The sequence below is a fragment of the Engystomops pustulosus genome, chromosome 8 (assembly GCF_040894005.1).
Source record: "Engystomops pustulosus chromosome 8, aEngPut4.maternal, whole genome shotgun sequence".
NCBI lineage: Eukaryota > Metazoa > Chordata > Amphibia > Anura > Leptodactylidae > Engystomops > Engystomops pustulosus.
The window spans coordinates 92,137,387-92,159,344 of record NC_092418.1 but is presented as its reverse complement, the minus strand read 5'-3'; the positions used below and the strand labels follow the sequence as shown (position 1 = coordinate 92,159,344).

Sequence of the window (21,958 nt, the reverse complement as noted above, 5' to 3'; positions counted from 1 at the left end):
AATTAAAAGACTTGAAACAAGACCCTCCTCCTCCGTCCGTTTCCCAGGCGCGGTAATGAGGTGTCTTTACTGTGATTAAGCACAGCACTCCATAATAGTCTTGTAAGAAGTGTTAACTTTGTCGATTAGATATTGCATTAAATGGAAGCGGTGTCCCAGGTGAGCTCTTACAGCAAAAAGCATCAGGGAAAACGCTCGGAACAAATAGGTCAAGTAGTGTTTTTAGTAGATTGAGCTATGAGGACGGTTCCACTGGGGAAATGTAAATGAGGAATGATTGATAGAGCTGCCTATGTCAGCTCCACAAACAGTGTGACAAGGTGAACAATGGTTCTGCCCACTGAATTTAACAGCTCCTATTCCTGGGGATGACGACCGGGAATATTTGTGCAGATTCATGGCCATTTTATAACTTTTTATAGACAAACTTGTGACTGCTCAGAAGAATTCCACTCTGCGCATGTACTGGTATAGTAAATCTTAGTTTGTCATTACTGATAGCGCTCAAGACGTATCATTTATAAAGGTACATAATGGAACCAAAGCCAATTAGAGTGGAGGGACCAGATTTTTTATTTTTTTTTGGTAATCATTTTTGGGGCAGTCTTTAAAGTTAGTTTGTGTTGCCCTATATTATACCAAATGTATTCGATCTTGCACAGCGTTTCTTACATTTTGTGCATCTTAATGTCTAGGGCCATAATTAGTCCATGAAAAACAAAAGGTGAGCTGGCCCGATTTCACGGACCAAGAACTATGCTGAAGCTGAGCATCATAGTTATATGTGATGTATGGAGTCCCTGCTTGCCGACAGAACAGCAGCCTCAGCTTGGTAACCCCTATCCTGTGGATTGGAGAGAACTTAGTTCATACAACCCCTTTAAATTACAAAACCTCCCCCCTCCTCATGTGACATGTGAGGGGTACACAATCCATGGCTCATGCAGTTATCTGACCCATACCATATAGCATGCCCTAAACATCCATGTCTGTCACATGACCAGGAATTAATCTTTAGTTTTTTAAAAATTATTGTTAAAAGTTTTTTGTTTATTGCAAGCAGAGATCTTGAAACCCAACCAGTAAATCGGACAATTATCCCAAAACGCACAGAATGTTTAGCTGAAATTGTAATACGATGAGAAGACGCAGTTGTATACAGTAAGACATGTAGATAGACTCTGGGGGAATAGTCTAGGTTAGAATACAATATGTTGGAAAGTCAAACCTGAGGATACCACAGAGAGGATGGTGTATTTTTAGACTTTCTTTGGGAAGGTCACCTTGGGCTTTTTGATGTGGATTTGCTCATCCTGCATATGAGTGTTACTTGTCTTACTTGCATGTCTTGCATGTGTTGATACATTGATGTGACTGACGGGCAAATCACAGCATAAAATAGTTGCAAGAGCATCAATTCACATAACAAACTACAGGTGCTGCTTTTTGTCTACAACTAAAACCCTGAATCTGAATGTGTAAATAAACCCCTGTAATACTGTTAGTGTTTAAAGGGAACCTGTCACCAGGGACCTAATTTTCTCTAAAGACAGGTTACAGAACCCCATTAGAACTGCATTGCACAGATGCCATTCTGCTTTTTCTAAGGATTTGCATTACAATATAATTGTGGGTTATAACTTACCTTGCACCCTGACAGATTCCCTGTAGTCCCAAGGGTTGGGCTCTGGGTTGTATGCATTTCAAAAAACGTGACTTGTCTGTGCTGCTCACTTCTCAGCTCTCAGCCCCCACCTTTGTGCTACTCTACTGCTCCTCCCCAATTGACATCAGCTCACCAGGCTATGAGCTCTGTGAAGTAGCAGGAGGGAGGAGGTGTACAGGAGCACAAAAGGTGCTCATAACCTCATTTGCGTTAGGATCATCTGGCCAACACTTTTTTCTAATATCCTTCATTAAGAAATTCTGCTTGTTTTGTAAAGAAACTGGCTGTGATGTGCCTCTTAGTTGCATTGTTACTGCTACTTTTCTATGGCAAATCTGTGTACAGGATTGAGGACGGGTCTTGCTCTCTTTTCCTGTTTGTTACACAGCTGTGAGTGTTAACCCTTCCTCCTCTCACCCTGGCTGTAGTATGTGCTATGTGCAGTATTTTCAAACATCAAGCTGAAAGTGAAGGGGTTAATCCTCCCTTCTCAGAGCTGTTTATCAAAACACAGGGAGATTAGCTGTGAGCTCATGCAGCCTCCATAGACATACACCATACAGGCTGAAATACCCGTTTTTTTGTTTTTTTTTTCAAGTAAAATTGAATTTGTTAATGAAGTATATTAGAAAATTGTATCCCCCTGTACACAATATAAAAATTATCTCAACTAATGGTTACTTTTTAATGTCTCAGTGCCCAGAGTGGGCTGGGTTTATACAGGCCATACAGGCGGTCCCCTACTTAAGAACACTCGACTTACATACGACCCCTAGTTACAAACGGACCTCTGGATATTGGTAATTTATTGTATTTTAGTCCCAGGCTACAATGATCAGCTATAACAGTTATCACAGGTGTCTGTAATGAAGCTTTAGTGTTAATATTGATTCTTATGACAACCCAACATTTTTAAAATCCAGTTGTCAGAGAGACCAAAAAAGTTCTGGCTGGGGTTACAATTATAAAATATACAGTTCCGACTTGCATACAAATTCAACTTAACCTACAGACCCTATCTTTTATGTAACCCGGGGACTGCCTGTATCAGCGGCACACAACTGTGGTCGGTCCATGAATTGCATACAGTCCCCACCACAGTGCAGTGGACCAAGAACCTGCAAAACGGCAGCGCCGAAATGTGATCATGAACAGCAGTCTTATTAAATACACCCTAGTTGTCATTAAGTCGAAATTTATATCACTTGTCCTTGCCAAATTACCACCCCACATCACTAAAGGGTGAAATTTCAGCCTTTAAAAGGGGGTTTCCGACAAACAAAAGTTGGGCCCTATCCACGTGTGGTGCGGCGCTCTGCAATTTCCATCAGCTCCATAGAGATTAATGGAGCAAAACGGTCATATGCGAGTGTCTGCTCCATTAGTCTGATGTAGCGATGAGGGGTCCGACGGAGGTACGTGGGACTCTTATCGGACCTCCTCGTTTTTGTGATCTGTGGGGGTCCCAGCACTGGGACTCCCCCTGATCAGCAAGTGAATAGGGCCTAAGTTTTGTTTGTGGGGAAACCCCTTTTAAGGCTTATTCACACATGCATGTGTGGAAACATTTTAGAGCCTGTTCTATTTCTTTTTCACATTTGTGGATCACAGACTACATTAGAATTCTATGGACACGGCGCTATATAAATAAAGATGATGATTATTATTATTATTATTATTGTGAAGAAAAACGGATGCTGTATGGACGTGCAAAAAAAAATGCGGATATAATAATGACACAAAACAGACTGACAGTCCGCTTTAAATGGAAACTGACCAAGCACCATGCAGCATTGTGAATCACTATGATGCAAGGACTCCCGTCCTCTGCACTCTGCTCATTCCATAGATCTGACCAGAACAAAGATCTGATTCCATGAACCCAGGATGTTTGTGTGCAGGGAGCTTTCCTGTGTGATATAGACCAGTTTACAATTTCTCATTGTGGTGTTTCGTAACATGTAATATATAATATAATATAACTTAAAATAAATGGCCGTGTTATATTATGCAGGAATCCTATTAGCTGAGGTTACACACTAGATGGCAGTGTTCACTCTGTTGAGTCACGGATCCACATATCCAAGGAATGAGGGCCCCAGAGGACTTGGAATATTTATAGACTGCTTGTGGCATGAATGTCTGCATGCAGAACTGGAGACACGATTGAACTTTAGACTTTTTTTTTGCTGTAAAGGTCACATTAGCCATAATAAAAGCCTTTGTTACTGCGGCCCGCTATAATTACATGTATAAACATTAGATGAGCCCCGGGACTGATGAATAGTTATTCTTTATAAGACTACAGATTATAAATATCTTTAAAATGTGACACATCAAAGTCTTCTGACACGTCACATTGATGGTCATCAGTCTCTATGACCCCCACAATAGCTGGAAATGAAAAGATCCCGCTTGTATTTCCGCTCCATTGCATCAAGAAACTGAATTGACATATCCGTGTGGAGGTGTACACACAGTCCACCATGGTCTACCTTAGAGGGCGCGGTCTCACTTTTATTCCCTATCCAAAAATATTAGGTCACCAGAAAACTTTGGAAAGTTACATTTCATAAATCAGCTTCTTTTTAATCCAATTTAAAATGGGTATAAATTATATTTAACAAAAAAAAAAACTATAGAAACCGAAAAAGTTTCAAAACTCTTTTCTAAATTCTGCCGGTTATCTACAAGAAACCAGAGTTATTATCCAGTTTGTCTTCTTCCACAGAGAGAAACAAGAATTCAACAATCTAGGAATTCCCGTTAGGTTTTTGCTGACTCAGGAGCCGGATCCTCGGCCAAATGTATCTATATCCAGCTTGAAGTCTGCTCTGGCAATGTCTAACACCGCATTTTTCATTTTCTGTTGCAGATCAGCTCTTCCATGTTTTGGCCATGCACATGAGGCTGTACAGCATTGACTCTGAGTATAATCCGTGGAAAAAATTAACACAAGTGCTGCCAAAGAAAGATTCCGAGTAAGTTGTAGTTCAGAAAAATAGAATTTTGAGAATAACTTGTATAAATAATAAAACTCAGAAGTGTTATAGGAAATACCGACACGTCAGAAGAACTGACAGAATTTCTCTTTCGAGGGAACTGTATGCTCCTTGTTCATGATGACCTCCCCCTAGTGGTGGCTGCTGTCAGGGATTTTTCATAAAAATTGTCTGGACTTATCCAAAGGATAAAATGCATTCTTTACAGTTTTCGGTGTCTCTGATGCTGCTGGAGATGGCAAAGCATTGTACTGTATCACCAAGAAATGTACAAGACCTGCTGTGCTGTACAGATGCAGTTATGAGCGGTCAGACTTCCCATGATGATGATATTCACTACTGTGGATTTGGGACAGTATTGGAACTTGGTTCTCAACCCCTTTTAACTCTGCATGGCTTAAATATATTTTTATAAGGCTACATTCACACTATTGGTGGGCACATGTTGGCACGCGGGAGAGGAGGAGGGGGTATGCGCTGCTCCCCCCCCCCCTCTCTATAGAGATACTTGGCGCTCCATGCCGTAATACGGGAAAAGATGGGACACATGTGTGGCACCGTACTGCTCCGTCCAGTTCCGCGCGCCCATTTCCAGCCTATGGGGGACACATGTCCCCCAACAGTCGTGCAATGTTCATGTGAATGTAGTCTTAAAGATCTACAAATGCTCTAAGTAGTTTTAAGTACTCTCATGCAATTATCATACTGATGATTGATCTTCAGGGTTGGAACCTATACAGTGAGCCAGAAGCAAAAGGCTCCCTCCGCTGTGCAGTGCAACTGCAGCTTAACTGCTATTCACTTGAATGGGCACTACCATTATATAATGGCCTCCAGCTGTGTGACATCACATGACCAGGAAGATAAGGAGCCGTGCACCTGTGTGACATCACATGACCAGGAAGATAAGGAGCCGTGCACCTGTGTGACATCACATGACCAGGGACTGGTATTTATCCACAGAAAGTAAACAATGATGCTTCCTAGATAATGACAGCAAGCAGAGATTGGAATTGGAAAATCTAGGAATTTGATACAGAAAGTATATTGGAAAATTGTATAACTTTTTCAGTACACAAACAATATGATTTGCTGAAAGTGGTCAACACCTTATATTATATTTTATATAATAAAAACGGCAAATAAGTTGGGACCTAATACATGTTTTCTTCTAGGTCTCGCTAACTTCTCAGCCTGAGTCACCAGTTTCTCAGCTGTAAATAGATGGTTTGGGGTTATGGTGACCTCCACTGTAATTACAGGCTACTTTTTTTTTAACCATGAGTAAAATGTCAGCTCTGTATATAACTACTGCGACATTTCAGTAACAGTCACCTGTGACCGATCTGGGGGTTTTAAGTGTGTTGTCTTGCATATGTTCAGTAGTCATTGGAAAGGGCATTTTCCTAGTGTCAGTATGTTGCATGAAAGGAGTAGTATATACTGTATATGGGTTCTGTTTTAAAGGCATTCAATGAGTGTGGACGGTGCAGCTATCGGAGGAGGCTCTGAATGCTTGCTCGTGAATCGGTAACTCTCCAAGGGGCTGTTTTTGTCTAAAAGCATTGAGCTCACTACTGTGATAGCAATTTGTGGCCCAGTTGGCGGTGCCAGGAATCGTGCTCTCCGGAGTACCAGGGGGCTTGATGTTTCAATTAACACTCTTTGTTACTTTAGCTTGTTTGCCAATTTCTTATTTGCATCTTAATTTAAGTACAATGGCCATTTGTTTTACACAGCGGTCTTGTGCTAAAATGTTGCCGCTCTTAGAAAGTTTTGGGTCTCCGTCTTGTCCGGGGTTTCAAAAACATGGCTGCCTTTTACCAAAACAGCGCCACACCTGACCATTGGTAGTATGTGGGAATGCAACCAAGCTCAATACATCTTTATACAGCTGAGCTGCAATACCAGCACAAACCAGGGTCAGCTGTGGCGCTGTTCTTGAAAGAAAACTATCACGTTTTTCAACCCTGTGACCCCTTTAAGGTAATTATAGCCATTATTTTAATATCGACAAATCCCATAGATAAGATAGCACCAGAAATATATTCCCCTATGCTCATAAAAACACATGCACACTCAACCAAACATGTATGTGTATGAAGGGAAGGTGGAAATAAATAGGCATCAGCCTATAGCAATATGAGGTGTATGGCCAGCTTGAGGGCGCGTTCACACGTTGCGTTTTGGTCGCGTTTTCATTGCGTTTGAAACGCATATACAACAGCTGATGAGAGGTGATTTGCCTAATTACATTACCGTTTACGTTTGTAAACGCAATGTTAACGCATGCGTTAACATCACGTTTACGATGCGTTTTGTAAACGGAAATGTTAACAGTGATGTAATTGGACAAATCACCCTTCCTCAGCTGTTGTATATGCGTTTCAAACGCAATGAAAACGCAGGTCAAAACGCAACGTGTGAGCGCGCCCTCAAGGGGGTCGAAAACCGTTGCTGCCTTCGTACAGAAACAGCACCACACCTGACAATGGTTTGTTCTGGTATTGCACCTCATCTGTATAGAGATGAATGGACATAATTTACAAATACTACACACTACCCATAGTCAGGAGAGGAGCTGATTTTAGAAGAAAGCAGTCATGTTTTCTTATGGGTAGCTTGTATCCCCGATTTATATGTGCATTATATATAATTTAATCTGCCCATAAGCTGCAAAACATACGCCAGTCCTAGAGCTGGTACAATGTGTGAAATAGAAATGCTCTGTCATTGTGGTGGTGGATGAATCTAGTCACGGGAGATGATGTGCAGTAACCTGGTCTGACCACTACAATGAGAGCGGAGTCGGCTGCTTCTTGTTCCATTCTCTATCCTCTTCTGATCCGTGAGGGTTCCCCCACCAATCTGAAGGTGATGACCTAAACTATGGATATGTTAACGATATTTTAGCATGGAAGAACCATATGTGGCCACTGTGGCAAATGGAGCAACAGATATCCTTCTAGCAATTACAAAAAGTAACCAATTTTGTAGAGCGAATGAAGGTAGATCCTAATTCACTCCCTGATGGGTTCAGCTAATGTACACACTGCAAATTTACAGATAAAACATCAATATGGCAGCACAATCCCCTACATCTTGTGCTTTCCCTCTGTAAATCTCTCTACGTTTTTTGCTTCCTCAGGAGCGGCGATGACGAGCGACCCGAGGTTCCCTTACTCTTCAGAGATGTCACCTCCATCTTGCTCATTCAGGTCCTAACAATGCCCCAGCCGCTCCGCAGAGGTACGTGGATCCGGTCCCCGCGCCATTGTATTTGGGGTACACAGTGTAATCGGAGCAGAATCCTTGTGTCTGATCAGTCTACAGAAAATAATGAGTGTTCCTTATCAGCATAAAGTGACATTGGGCTGGAAATTCACTTGTGGCTTTGACGGTCTTATCTGTGTCCCCTGTCATAGTCTTTTATCAGTCATTCAGTAGAGTGAAGGCGCAAGGTCTTACAGCGGGAAGAAAGATCTCCAAGCGGAGAAATCAAGTCCTTTGTTTGACCTTTCTCTGTTTTCAATGGGCGAGTGTGGATTCATTTTTCACAGGCTTACGACTGCTTAAAGGTGAACGCCACCAAATGATATTGCAATTCGATGTTTAGACAGGTGAAATCGCATGAAGCTGGAGGTGACTTCCAAATGTAATTGCTGCCGCTACAAGAAAAGTGGGCTCAGGCGAGGCTTTAGATAACCTATTCGGACAGACAATCTTTTCTTTGTATTCTCGCGCATTAAAGTCGTTGGGCGTATGATCGTTGTGACATATTGTATTGTATGGATTGCTGGTCAGAACTGTCTGGTAGGTTCCTAAAATGCATATTATATAATACAATTGTGCGCTAAAGGGTGTTGCAGGGTAAAAATCGAGGAGGGGTTTTGACCGAACTACATGTAGAGTTCTGTGGCTGGGGGTTCTGGTAGTGAGACCCTACATATCTGACTATGTACTTAAAGGAAAACTAAAATCAAATTAGGCATAAACCATCTACACTTACTCATAGAAAGTTAATCTTCTTCTATTTCTTATCCATGGCCTCCTTCCTTCCTAAATCAACTTTTAAAATTATGCTAAGGAGACTGAGGGCCTCATGCCATTCCATTCTGCAGATTCACTGGCTGTTACATTGTCTCAACCCGGCCCCTCTGCTCCCTCAGCACTTTCCCCTCCTTTTGCCTGATGTAATCTCACTGCAGCAGATGAAGTTTCAGCACACAGTGGCAGGGGGAAGGAAAACAGCCTTAGACGTATACACGTAACGGTTGCCTAAATGTAGCTTGACCTTTTACCATGCGTTTGGCTGCTTTGAACTTGTTTATCTATTAAGATAAACAGCCAAACGCATGGAAACTGTCTAAAATGGTTGCTTTTTAATCATATTGAAAATGCATGCTTAAAAATGGACCAAAAACGCCACATGTGGCATCACCTTTGGAATCTGCAGCACATAGGGGCTCTGGTAACACGCCCAGGAGCCCTTCAGCCTCTTTAGCCCGGGTTTATCATGATTGATTTTTATGGTAGGTTTCTTTCAAGGTATAGCAAACTTCAAGTGCGACCTGTAGAAGCTTATACCTTTCTTAATAGTTTTTGATTTCTCTACAGAATCCTAATGTGTAAAATTAGAAATAATTTTAGTTTCCCTACATAACCCCCAGTTTTGCTTCGCGTCCTTGAAAGACTGCTCTGGGAATAGTATTAAGTGTCTTATTAGCTGTAGATATACTTGGTATCTCTTTCAATCCTACATTGATTAAGCTAAAGTAAATGTCATTATACTACTCGGGCTGCTCAATCCAAGGGAAAATTGATCTGAACCCTTCACCATGAAAGAGCAGCACAAATTAAGTCTTTTATTATAGAAGAGCTTTTTATGATAGAGGTCAGAGTGTTTATAGGCGTAATGACTTCTATTGGGAGCGCGCCGGACACTACATAGCACAAAGACCGCAAGTTTATACAGTACAATCATCAATGAACTTATTTCTTTTCTATTTGTAAGATAACTTAACTTTTTATAGTCTGCTCGTGCTTTACATTCATTGAGGCAATCCTATAAGAAAAGGCCTTTTGGCTTTTGTGGTTTTCCGCTTTTATTTGTTAATTTAAAAAAATACATTCTGGAATTAGTTTTCTCTGTTGTGCAGTTACTTTGGAATTCCTCCTTAATAAATAAATGGGGATTTATTGGCAGCTGTTTGTTCACCCTTCACACCGAATACTGCCCACCCTAGTGATGCTAGTGACATCTGTATAGGGTTCAATCTTTGTTAAAAGGGTATTCCCACGAAGACCAGTTTCTTATATGTACTCAGGATAGCAAAATAACACATTCTCTAATTCGCGGTTATTAACAAAAATGCAGCATTTCACAGATAGAAGTCCAACCTGTCTCTATCAGTCCTGCTGTACACAATTTCAGTTGCCCCTAGACATGACCCAGTAACTTCTGACTTGGGGTCAGGCCGCCATCTTGGATTTCTGTGTGAGATCGTGGAGCTGAGATTTCTGTGTGGCTGTAGCCCCGCCCCCAGAACGGAGCTCAGACACTCACATCCTGTCAGCCAAGGTTAGCAGAGACAAAGAGGCTGCAAACTACAAGGAGATAAGTGATCCGGGGGAAGGTGAAGCCAGGAACATGTCTGTTCGTAGCTGCACGCTGAAGATGTCTGGGTACGAGGATCAAAGAGGCTACTGGGAAGTGGAGTAGCCGCGCTATGTAGCCTCAGCTCCGGCTCCTCTGTGCACTAGTAGCCTCTTTAGAAAATTTGCATATTAGGGAAATATTGCGGGGATGTGAAAAGGGCTATTCTCACATCCAATAGATGCACCTACCACCCGATCTACCTTTTATAGGTACATCTGTGGTGGTTTCCTTTTCATTTCTAGCCTATGGATAAGGGTAAAACTTGTGTTTCCCTTTTGCAGCTGGTCTACCTTCCCTCTCTCCTTCCAGGGCTACCGTGTGTGTAAGAAAGATGAAGAATGTGGGGCTCTTCAAACTAATCACATCTATAGAAAAAAAAAATCTACACTTTCTTCAATCAATTTTCTGCAGGCTTCTATTATTTCGCCTTTATTATTTTATATCTGCTGAGGTCCCCTTCATTAGTTCGTGTGTGGGTAACACATACTAATACATATGGCCATATAAAGCAGCTCAAAATGTAACCCACACGTGGAATTACAAGCTCTTTGTGTGACTGCAGTGGAGATCGGATAGTTGTTAATGACCTGTGATTACAGCAGCCTTTACAGTGATTAAAGTGTTCAGCTTCAGATGGGTATCAACGGACATAAGTAAAGGCCGTGGTGCAAAGGGGGGACTACACAGTATAAGGCATATATCTAACGGCTGATGTTTGTAGGTTTTTGTGGCTTTCTTGTCATATGCGAGCCTGAGAATGAGGGAAACCATAAAAACACATATTGGCCACTGAGAACCCAGTAGTCATTATAGTTCGGGGAACACCCAGTCATGCAAATAGTATGACCAACTTTAATAGTTTTGGAGTAACTGCGGTACATGTCCACTATCCAGCACTGTCAGTAGTTTTGAGAGGTCAAAACAGCTGACAAAGGATGCTCAGGATGAAGGATGTCGATTAAAATTTTTTTATAAACGGCAACTTTTTAATGGAGCAGTTCACAGATGTCTTTGCTTCACGAGCGGCTCCAATTACCTTCTCTGTTATCATTCAGCACAGTTTCAATGGGGGTGAGCCTGGACTCTGCGCTTGGCTCTGTACAGTCAGCCTCTTGGCTCTTGTCCTGTAGTGTTAACATTTATCACATGGAAGAGCAAATGAGCTCCTTATAAACCAGGAACCTCAGACATCAGCAGAAATCCAGGCTGACAGTCCTGCCGCTTCTTGCTTGCCATTCACTTTCATCAGGGGCTAAAATGTTGACGTGAACCGGTGAGTCAATGGGGCTCAGGCAGAACTGCAAAAAGCTGCAAGGACGTACTGTACCCTAGTCAGATGCCCAAAATCTAATTTATTTTGCTGATATAAGTAGGGTTGGAACTGCAGCTCAATGCCAATGTTGTTGTAATATCACAGTGTGTGGCACCATTGTGTAAGAAAGCAGCAATTTGTTTCCAAAATCTTTCCATCCTCTTTAAGTCTTTCCATCCTTCCTAATTTTATTCTTTACTAGACTTTGTTTCTCACTTGTACCATAAGTGCTGGTAAGCCATCACTATGGGGGTCCTTTAGTAGGGTGGCCAAGAGATTTTCAGGGATTTGAATACGTGTTTTACCCTGCCGAGTAATCTGGAGGATCTCTTTGATGAAACAGATTAGGGAGCATCTCTTAGGCCTAATGCATGCATGTTTGGGAAGATGTTATAAGTGATGATTTAACAGTAAGCACTCGTCCACATGTATTTCTATGGACTCATACACACACGGCCACCCGAAACGCAAAACTCCTATTCCTGCTTGAGGGGTGATCACATTGTTTGTGGCCCATTGTTTGAAATTCACACTTTCTTGAGTCTGATGCACAAGTAAGGACCTGAAATGTTGATTTCTAGCATGACAGTCCATTGATTCAATCCGAAGAATGTAATGCTTAATGTTGCCTGTGGGGGGCAGTATAGAGAATGCAAACAGCCACATTCTCCTGAAGATTGATCCTTTGTCAAGGGGATTCCCTTAAATCGAAGGGATCGTCTGCAGCAGACAACCCCTTTAAGAAGATAAGTAATAAGGATTCTTACAATTTGGTCAATGCTTTTATATGTTTGTGAAGTCTCATCCCCCTCCTGGTGGCATGCATGCTCGGTGACGGCATATTTGAGCTGTGTTGTTGTTGTTTGCCTCTCGGGCAGTAACTGCGTCTCGCGCACAGATCTACTTCACGTCAGCGATAACGTGTAAAATAAAATTGATTGTCAAAGTAAGAAGACATTCGCTTTATGCGTGATTGATGGCGCATCCTGCGGACAGATGAGAAGCGGCAGATCCTCAGGTCTGATACGTTCACCACATTTCCGTCACTGTCTTCCTTCCATGTTTGTATAATGCTGCATTAACATTCACATCTTCCCCAGATCATCTGTTCAATAAGCATCAGGACCCCTTCTATTTTCCACCTGTTATTTCATCATTTGCAGCCTTTAGCGCCGGCCATTCCTGCTTGTTCACGTCTTTTTCCAGTAAATAAAATGCCAGGTCCACTTGCCCAGAACTGCAGTATTCAATAAAGTCTGTACTGTAAAGCTCTTGTATAAGTCTTCTGATTGATCGGCCGGCTGAAGGCGGTAATAAAACTGTTCAGTGGAGGCGGACAAATAACGGCTGAAGCAAAGCCAAAGAAATTGTTCTTAGTAAGGAGTTTACACTTTTCCCCTGAACATCCCACCTAAAACAGCCTTTCACGTGCAGGATTTAGTAGACGGTCGGACAGGGAGATCCTGCGGCTTTCTTGTACATAGCTGAAGGTGCTGTATGAGTGATCATAAAGTGTGCTGCACTGGGGTAGAGGTTCGCTGTACTACCTTAATAAACATAATGTGAATGCAGAGTAGCCTGGTGAGTCTTCAACTCAAAAATCCTAATGGCTCTCCTATTTAATCAGTGGAAGTAGTGCTGACCACACAGTGATTGACCTTTCTTTTGTATCATTATGTGTACACAGAGAGCTGTCAGTCACTGTGTGTGGGCGGGCGGGGTAATCAGGACTCGCTGTCAATCACTGTGTGTAAGAAGAGTAATCAGGACTCCCCTTCAGTCACTGTGTGTAAGCAGAGTAATCAGGACTCCCCGTCAGTCACTGTGTATAAGCAGAGTAATCAGGACTCCCCTTCAGTCACTGTGTGTAAGGAGAGTAATCAGGACTCGCTGTCAATCGCTGTGTGTAAGAAGAGTAATCAGGACTCCCCTTCAGTCACCATGTATAAGCAGAGTAATCAGGACTCCCCGTCAGTCACTGTGTGTAAGGAGAGTAATCAGGACTCCCCGTCAGTCACTGTGTATAAGCAGAGTAATCGGGACTCCCCGTCAGTCACTGTGTATAAGCAGAGTAATCAGGACTCCCCTTCAGTCACTGTGTGTAAGCAGAGTAATCAGGACTCCCCTTCAGTCACTGTGTGTAAGCAGAGTAATCAGGACTCCCCGTCAGTCTCTGTGTGTAAGCAGAGTAATCAGGACTCCCCTTCAGTCACTGTGTATAAGCGCAGAGCAGGATTCCCCGTCAATCACTGTGTGTGGGCGGGGTAATCAGGACTCCCTGTCAGTCACTGTGTGGGCGGGAAAACTGGACTTTTACAAATTTGCTACTTTTTGCCAGCTCATTCCACTTTTTAATTTCCGATTTGTACTCTAGCTTTATCGTGTGAATCCAGATGTCCTTGACTTTTCCAAAAGCTGCACACTTGGGCACAAATCCTCTCCAGTTCCTCATTGGCATAGAGAAAATATAGGCACTAGTGGTGCTAAATTTGCATTTATCCCAATTTTTTGGTAAACACTTTACCCTTTTTAAACTTCTTTTAGACTGTTCCAAAACCAAGACAAGAAGTTTTATATTTTTTTTGTGCATTTTGAGGATTTTTTTTAATACCTTTTTGTCCTGTAATAACATTTGCTGTCTTGTTTGATTTGCAGAGCACTTTACCTGCATTGTGAAGGTCCTCTACTCCCTGCTGCACACTCAGGCCCTCGTCGCAGTCAGCATCAGACTTGGTGCAGAAGGCCGAGCAACTTGGAGAGAGTCTGGAGCTCAGAAAAAAGTAGGTTGTTTTTGGAAGTTTTTGGTTTAGATGGTGAATAATATTTGCAGTTTTTTTTTCTGCTGTCACTGCGGTTTCATTCTCAACACGCTCTTTATTTATTCCCCCCCCCCCCCTTTTAAATAACGATCACACGTGGAAAATCAATGCGTCTGTTTTGTTGAGAGCCTTTTATGTGATGCTCCACCAGGGAATAAGCCATTAGAAGGGAAGGTGACATTTTTCAGCCATCAGCCCTTATGAAAAGTTTCAGCAGCAAAGGTGCAGAGGTGGCAGAATCATTCATTGTGTAATGGATATGCTGACAAGCGGGCCGCCTCACAAAATACTTCACTGGCACCAAGCGCTGGTTCAGCTCCATCAAGGCACATCACAGCCTGACCTTTGTCTACCCAAAAACAAACTTTTTTACATTTTTTTTTTGTTTTTGTTAAAGTCGTGGTCAGCGAATAAAGACCTTTTAGCATCTGCTCCTAAAATCACCAGTATGCATTTTCAGTTCTGTGCTCATCTTTTTGTCACTACAAGGCCTTTTCTGATATTCAGGGTTATGGGAAAGTTGGGTATCTAATATTCCTTGGAGGTTTTGATGAACAAAGACGTTCCAAATCCCGAGATTTTTCTAAACACTTAAAAACTGGAAAGTTGTATCAACATCTCCAGAATTCCCCCTTTTCATCAATGACCTATATATAGGATAGGTGATCGGATATTAACACTATACAAACATAGCTACATCTATATTGCAGCCTCATCCTTCGCTTTTGGGTGTAATAAAAAAAAAAAAGTACAGTGAAATCTCTCCAAAAGTCCAACCTTTAAAAAGACTCCTCCACAAATGGCTAATTGTGTGTGTTTTTTTTTGTTTTTGTTTTTTTTTTTTTTTAATTTATTTTATTTTTCTCTGGACACCCCATTAAAAGACCATTTTTGTGCAAAAGTGGATTCCCTGTATATTAATTTTGTTACACCATATATACAAATGACAACAATATAAATCACAATTCTACACAATTCAGAGACTATCGTAAAAACTGGTCAGTACATCCCCCACCCTAAGGCTACATTCACACTACAGTATGGGGGACGTATATACGGCCGATATACGTCCTCCATAGACTGCAATGGGCGCACAGCGCCCTACGGAAGCGGTACGGTGCAGCACACGTGCGGCACCGTACTGCTCCGTACCCGGGAAAAAGATAGGACCTGTCCTATCTTTACCCGTAATACGGCGCCGTGCGCCATGTATCCCTATGGAGAGGGGCGGGGGTGAGCTGCACTCACCTCCTCCTCCTCTCCCCGTGCACTGCCGTTGCCCGGTACGGGCGGGCAACGGCAGTGTGAATGTAGCCTTACAGATGGAATTACATGTATGACATCTGATTACATAAGGAGCAATAATGAAGAATTGGTGACCTAATCCATCCGACAAGTCATAATAGTGACTTTGTTTAACCTACAAATGCTGAAACCCGAATCCTTCCAAATCCATAACCTGTGATAAAGAGACCAGGGGTAGAACAAGACAAGATGGGGAAGCAGATGTGAAACTGACCGACCAAAAGAAAACACCCTGACATGCGTTTCACTTTCTCCAGCCTCCTCCCTTGTTTACCTCCTTGTGTCTGTTTTCCCATTGGCTTTTTTTTTTTTTTTTTATCATTTCCTTTTTTTTTTAAATTTATTTATTTTTTTACCGGTTGTGTTTTGTTGTTTTCTTTTCAATTGTACTTGCGACCTGGTCATGTTCTACTTTTCTCTTGATACATGCACTAAACATAGTGAAGATCTTCAGCTTCATCGCTCTCTTGCCTAGGTGGTGTTTACTCGCACAACTATTATTTGTAGACATTAGATGCTCCAAATTTGTGGTTAGATTTTGATATTAGTTTGTATACTTTTTTTTAATATAATTACTTATTTTTTTATTGACAGAGCTCCTATTCCCCGGGGAAGTCATGGGAAGCTTTGCTGGGTTGTGTGATAAGTGAATTATCAGCAGGAAAGTTATACCAAGAAGAGGAGACGGAGGATAGTACAAAGGTAACCCAACACCATGTAGTTTGACCTCCTGGACTGTTAACATATTAGAATATCCTACTGGTATGTTTCCATGTTGTCTTTATTTACAATCTTTTATTTTTTTTTTTCTTTTTAGAGCACCCCCACTGCCTGGACATCACAGTCCATTGAACATCACTTGCAGCAATTCTGTCTGCCTTTCCTGAGGATCACAACCCTTCTCCAGCACCATCTATTTGGCGCAGATATTCCAAGCTGCCAGGTACGATGCCCTAAAGTATGCACTGGATCTGCCACATTTAAAGTGAACCTGTCACTAGATTTTACCCTATTTTTTTCTATAAATATCTCCTCCAAAGTTATATTCAAATGAGCAGTCATAATTTCCCACTGTGGTGGGAAGTTTAGAGCTTGTATTGGCCCATATGTTTGGTTCTGTAGTACCTAGAGCCATGCTTCTGGTGTCTTATTAAAGATAAGAATCTCATTTCTCACATCGCAGTTGAAGCTTAATTGAAAATGGAAGGTCCCAATAAAAAAAAAAAAAATTCTCTCTTTTAACTAAACTGTCTGACTTTCTGGATCTCACAGAACCGCAATTCTCATCTGGTGTGATCTGAAAGATGAGATTCTTACCTTTTAATATAACACTAAATGCATCTGTCTAGGTGCTATAGAGTCAAAGATTGAAGCATCTATGGCCTGCAACCTCTAGATTTGACAAATCTCAGGCAAAATATGAGTTGCCTTATGAAACATGACTTGGGAGATTTTTTTTATATGTAGGTAACTGGAAGAGATTTCACATAAGAGGGAATTTTAAAAATGTATTGCACATAATGCAGTGTCCTCTTTTTGGTTATATTTTACACTACCTCTGGTGGACAATGCAGGCAGATCCTTCAACAGACCTGAACGGGATCCTTGATGCACTGCACGGAGTCACAGAAATGGTCAAACCCACTTTCAAGACCTGTAGTGAGACTGCCACCTATCAGACGTATATGTCATATCTTGTTGACAGGCCAAAAATGATTCACTGCTTAAACACAGACCATGGCTTTGTTTTTTGTTTTTTTTTCCAAATATGTTAGGAATAAATTTTTTTTTGCTGTTTTGCAGGAAGAAGATGAATTTGTCGTCCTTTGCAGCTGCTTAGGAATCTTCCCATCGATCCTTCAGACATCACAAGAGTTCACCAGCGCAGGATGCTTAGACTGGACGGTCTGTGCGTTTGACCTGATGTCTCAGTGGTGCTCAGAAGTGACTCAGTTCGCAGATAAACAATCCGACCAAGTCAATGTAAGCACTTTTTTGGGGGGGGCAGAGGGGAGCTTGTAATAAAAATGCCACTATGCATTACCGAATATGTATCTGAAGCCTCTAACATAATTGGGTATATTTACTTACCCGTCCTAATGCGTTCCCTGAAAGTGCATTGTCCAACCGGAATGCACTGTGCCCGATATCTAAGATCATGCGCCCGATATCCTGCATGTGTCCGCCGGAGTTCACCTTCTTCTTCCCGGAGTATACAAGTGCTTGTTCTTGCGTCACAATTTGAAAGTTAAATCCCGCGCTCAGTCCGAATCATTTGGTTCGTCCAACGCCCCCCCATTTCTGTTGCATGAAAGCCAGCGCAGCTGTGCCAAAATCTGATCACGTGCACCAAAATCCCCAGTTAAATACCTGTTAAAGCGGCACAAATCCCCAAAACGTCAGAAAAACCATCAAAGGCCGCGGACCCTTAGTAAATAAGCACCAATGTTAGCTTGTTAATTCTGTCCCTCTATTTTCTCAGGCTCTACTTATTCAGGAGACTAAGTGGGACTTACCAAGGCTTCTTCAGCTGCCAGAAATCTACAACACCATTTTTCAATATTACCATCGGAAGGCCTGCGGAGTTTGCTCTAAAGTTCCCAAGGATCCAGCACTTTGCCTTGTTTGTGGCACATTTGTTTGCTTGAAGGGTCTGTGTTGCAAGCAGCAAAATTTCTGTGAATGTGTTCTGGTAAGACATGACTTCTCTTGTGGCAGCCCATCAGGCTTCCCGTGCCTACATTTCTTCTTTATGGAAATTTATTACAGTAGATATCTTTTCTCTGTTGAGCACAGAATTTTGTGTTTCTTCTTTCTTCCATTACAGCACTCTCAAAACTGTGGGGCCGGCACCGGGATATTCCTTTTAATCAACGCCTCAGTAATTATCATTATTCGAGGACATCGGTTCTGTCTCTGGGGTTCAGTTTATCTTGATGCGCACGGCGAGGAGGACCGAGAACTAAGGTAGGTTGTAGCTGTTGTCACCTGTTAATAAACCTTGTGATGAAACCATTGACCGTTGCCCATGAACGAGTCTGGTCCGACAAGCTTGTATTGTGTTCTTAAGAATTCACCACAATGAACTTTGAGTCTAGTTCAGAGATTCTTATGTCCCCAATTTACCTAGGGTTGTGCGACAGTTCTCTGTGGGATTTTGCACTTTGTTTTAGGTGCATACTGCTTGCACAGGTATTTAAGAAGTATCTGCACCACATATGTGTCGCAAGCCACCGTTTTGTGGCGCAGCTGCACATTTCTTCATGCAACACTTACTTACATCTCTGGACTGAAAGGCACATGCTGGTGCTCAGTTGGACCGCGTGCCACATTTATCATGCAAAGTCCAACAGAAATGTGTTGCACGTCCCATGTTAAAGGTGCACCAAAAAGAAGTGGTGCACTCTGTAACTGCAGTGCAGGGGGCGTCAGATTCATGAAGAACGTGCACCAGAAATCCTGAATCTGGCACCCTCTGCACACTACACAAAAACATGGTGCAGTTTGCACTGTTTTTGACAAATCTGGGCCAGAATGTCTGTTCTGCTCCAGGTTAGGTCTTGTAAATTCTGCAATTGCGCACAACGAGTTTGTTGGACCAAAATTAGAAGATAATGTTTAATGAGAAATTCCAAGCTAAATCTGAGGTATTATATGTGCATTCACAGTGTTTCTGCAGTGCTGCATCATTTGGAGCGAAGTTAAAGATCACTATAGCGGTTGGCCCAAGTTTTTCGGTTATCCCCTAACCACAGAATAGGGGATAACAGCGATTATCTGACTGCTGTTACTCATACTGATCATGAGAACGGGAGCCCCTGCGATCCAGAGAACCGGGATCCTTTTCTCATTAATGGGTGGATCGTTACGACAAACATTGCTCCCTGCCGCTCCTTTCAGTTGTAGTGCTGTTTTGCTAGTAAGGTGTGGGTAGAGATGTCCATTCGGGTTCGGGATGGTCCTGCATGACTGGTACATATTGTTGAATTGGTGGCTGAACAACCAATGTGGCAAATCGACGTCTCTAGTAACTAGCCGTGGCTACTTGTTGGTATTGGACCCAGCAGTAGATGGAGATTCCACCACAATAGTTGCTATGATCTGTCTGTAGCCTAAGAGCAGCTTGTTCCCTGTATTTACATACTGGACCTGTGATTTCTACTTTGTTTTTTATGCTATATTCACGATGAAGCATTATGAAAAATACTGCATCTTTACTTTTGCTTTATTTTCCTAGACGAGGAAAACCTCTCTACATCTGCAAGGAGCGTTACAATGTTCTCGAGCAGCAGTGGCTTACGCACACGTTTGATCACATCAATAAGAGATGGGGCCCGCATTACAATGGCCTGTGAAGATCAATGCCGGCACAAGTGAAATTGCTAAGAAGAAGCAAAAGGGCTTCCTACGGAAAGAAGAGGCAGGCGCCATCCCTGCCGCCATAAAGCATTTTAGTGATTAGGTGCTATTGTACTAATAACAAGACATCCCTGAAAGCACTGGAAGACCTCGGAATATGAACAGCAGAAGAAAGGAACGCTTCATCCCGAAAGCACAACGAATACTGAATGTTCAAGGCGCATTTCCGCTTGTAGATTATTTCTCTGGTTTCTGTCCAATTTTTTTTTTTTCTTCTGGCTAATATGTTGATTGTATGGTCATTGGAGACTGTACTGACACATATAGTGCACGGCTCGGTACAACAGGCCAACATTAGGGTTTCTAAGTGCTGCTTTTATACCACCTGACCTGGTAATCGGGCTCCGGTGCAAAATGCCAGAGAGGGGCGGGGAGGGGGCGATTGTTGTGAATAATAATGTGTTGTGTTGAATTGTGATATTTAAGATTTTTTTTCGGCTTTTGAGCCTTACCTTTTCGACCTACTCATCCATACTAAAGCGATAATTTAGTGTGGCCGGGTAGATGATATTTGCTAAGTTGGACTGCACTTTTAAATGTTTGATAATCTGACTGTAAACTAATCTATTAACGTGTCCTTTCTTTATGATGAGTGTTCATATGTAATTAGGAATCCATTGTAAAACACCTTTATGTTTCCTGTGAAATATTGTATAGTTCCAGATGGTTATACAGATGTTATTAATGACAGTTTTAAAATGGCAATGTAACCATATATAAATATTACTGTATGTGTGTATAGGAAAAAAAATACACGCATTCAGGGACATATAAATAAGCGCGTTATTTGTCCAGAGGGTCTGCCGAAAGCGTCTCTTATTTTGGTCATGTTTTTTTTTTCTTTTCAGGCTTTGGCTAAGACTAAAATAATTCTCAGGAATTTTTAGACTCTCGCTAGATAAGACATTGCAATGTGATATTGGATTGCTGTATACTTTCTTTTACCCTCACTTACCATTATGCTCCAATTCTGTTCTTCTGCCAGGGTAAGTACTTTGTTGTATGCAGTGAACTAGGCTTACGTGACATCAGAGCAAGACTCCACCATCTAGGTCTTGTAAAAATGTAGAAAACAATAAAACGGATCATCCAATCTAGGGGGTTGTCTTATTTAGTAAATGGAGAGTGCTTCTGATGATTCTGTATATCAGGGGCTGTTAAGTGTAGCTCTCTAGTTCTTGAAATGCTACAATTGGATGGGACTTGTTGTTGTAGCTGTAAAATATACATTTAAGGCTACATTCACACGAACGTATGGGAGACATATATACGGCATATATAAATCCCCCATACACGGCAATGGGCGCATGGCGCCCTACGGGACCGCATGTGCGGCACCGTTCCGAGAGAAAGATAGGATATGATTTAATAATCACTTGGATATGTTAAAGCGTTCCAAAGTTATAACCATTTATAGTGACACAGGGCAGATTTGAAAAAATGGGCCGTGTCAGGAAGGTGAAAAGCGGCTCCGCCGTTAAGGGGTTAAAGGCACAGTATCAGCCTATGCAATCAGATGATGATTAACACATAAAAATGACATGTAATGTGAAAGGTCAAAATCATGACATAAACCCCACATATATAGTATCACCATGTCCGTAACGACACGTAGAAAGAAAAAAAATATTGAACCTGCACGATGAACGCTGTAAAAAAAAAAAAAGATTATTTTTACACATTAAGTGATCAAAAAAACATATGTGTTCCAGAATGCGTTTGGTACAAAGTACTACATGTTCCATAAACAAGCCATCAACCAGCTCTGTAAACAAA

The 21,958-nt window shown here is 41.9% G+C and overlaps 1 protein-coding gene across 4 annotated transcripts in view; it reads left to right on the top strand.

Annotated features, from left to right (window-relative positions):
- UBR3 (ubiquitin protein ligase E3 component n-recognin 3) overlaps positions 1 to 21,279 on the top strand; it is an 87,652-nt gene extending 66,373 nt beyond the window's left edge. For all 4 annotated transcript variants that reach the window (XM_072121765.1, XM_072121768.1, XM_072121767.1 and 1 more), the window contains 9 exons: positions 4,542 to 4,647; positions 7,817 to 7,917; positions 14,295 to 14,419; positions 16,358 to 16,465; positions 16,581 to 16,706; positions 17,567 to 17,746; positions 18,246 to 18,455; positions 18,591 to 18,730; positions 20,001 to 21,279. In XM_072121765.1, the coding sequence (XP_071977866.1) occupies positions 4,542 to 4,647; positions 7,817 to 7,917; positions 14,295 to 14,419; positions 16,358 to 16,465; positions 16,581 to 16,706; positions 17,567 to 17,746; positions 18,246 to 18,455; positions 18,591 to 18,730; positions 20,001 to 20,118 (1,214 nt within the window). In that variant the 3' untranslated portion in view covers positions 20,119 to 21,279. The remainder of the gene's footprint in view (positions 1 to 4,541; positions 4,648 to 7,816; positions 7,918 to 14,294; positions 14,420 to 16,357; positions 16,466 to 16,580; positions 16,707 to 17,566; positions 17,747 to 18,245; positions 18,456 to 18,590; positions 18,731 to 20,000) is intronic.
- Positions 21,280 to 21,958: the final 679 nt, after the last annotated feature.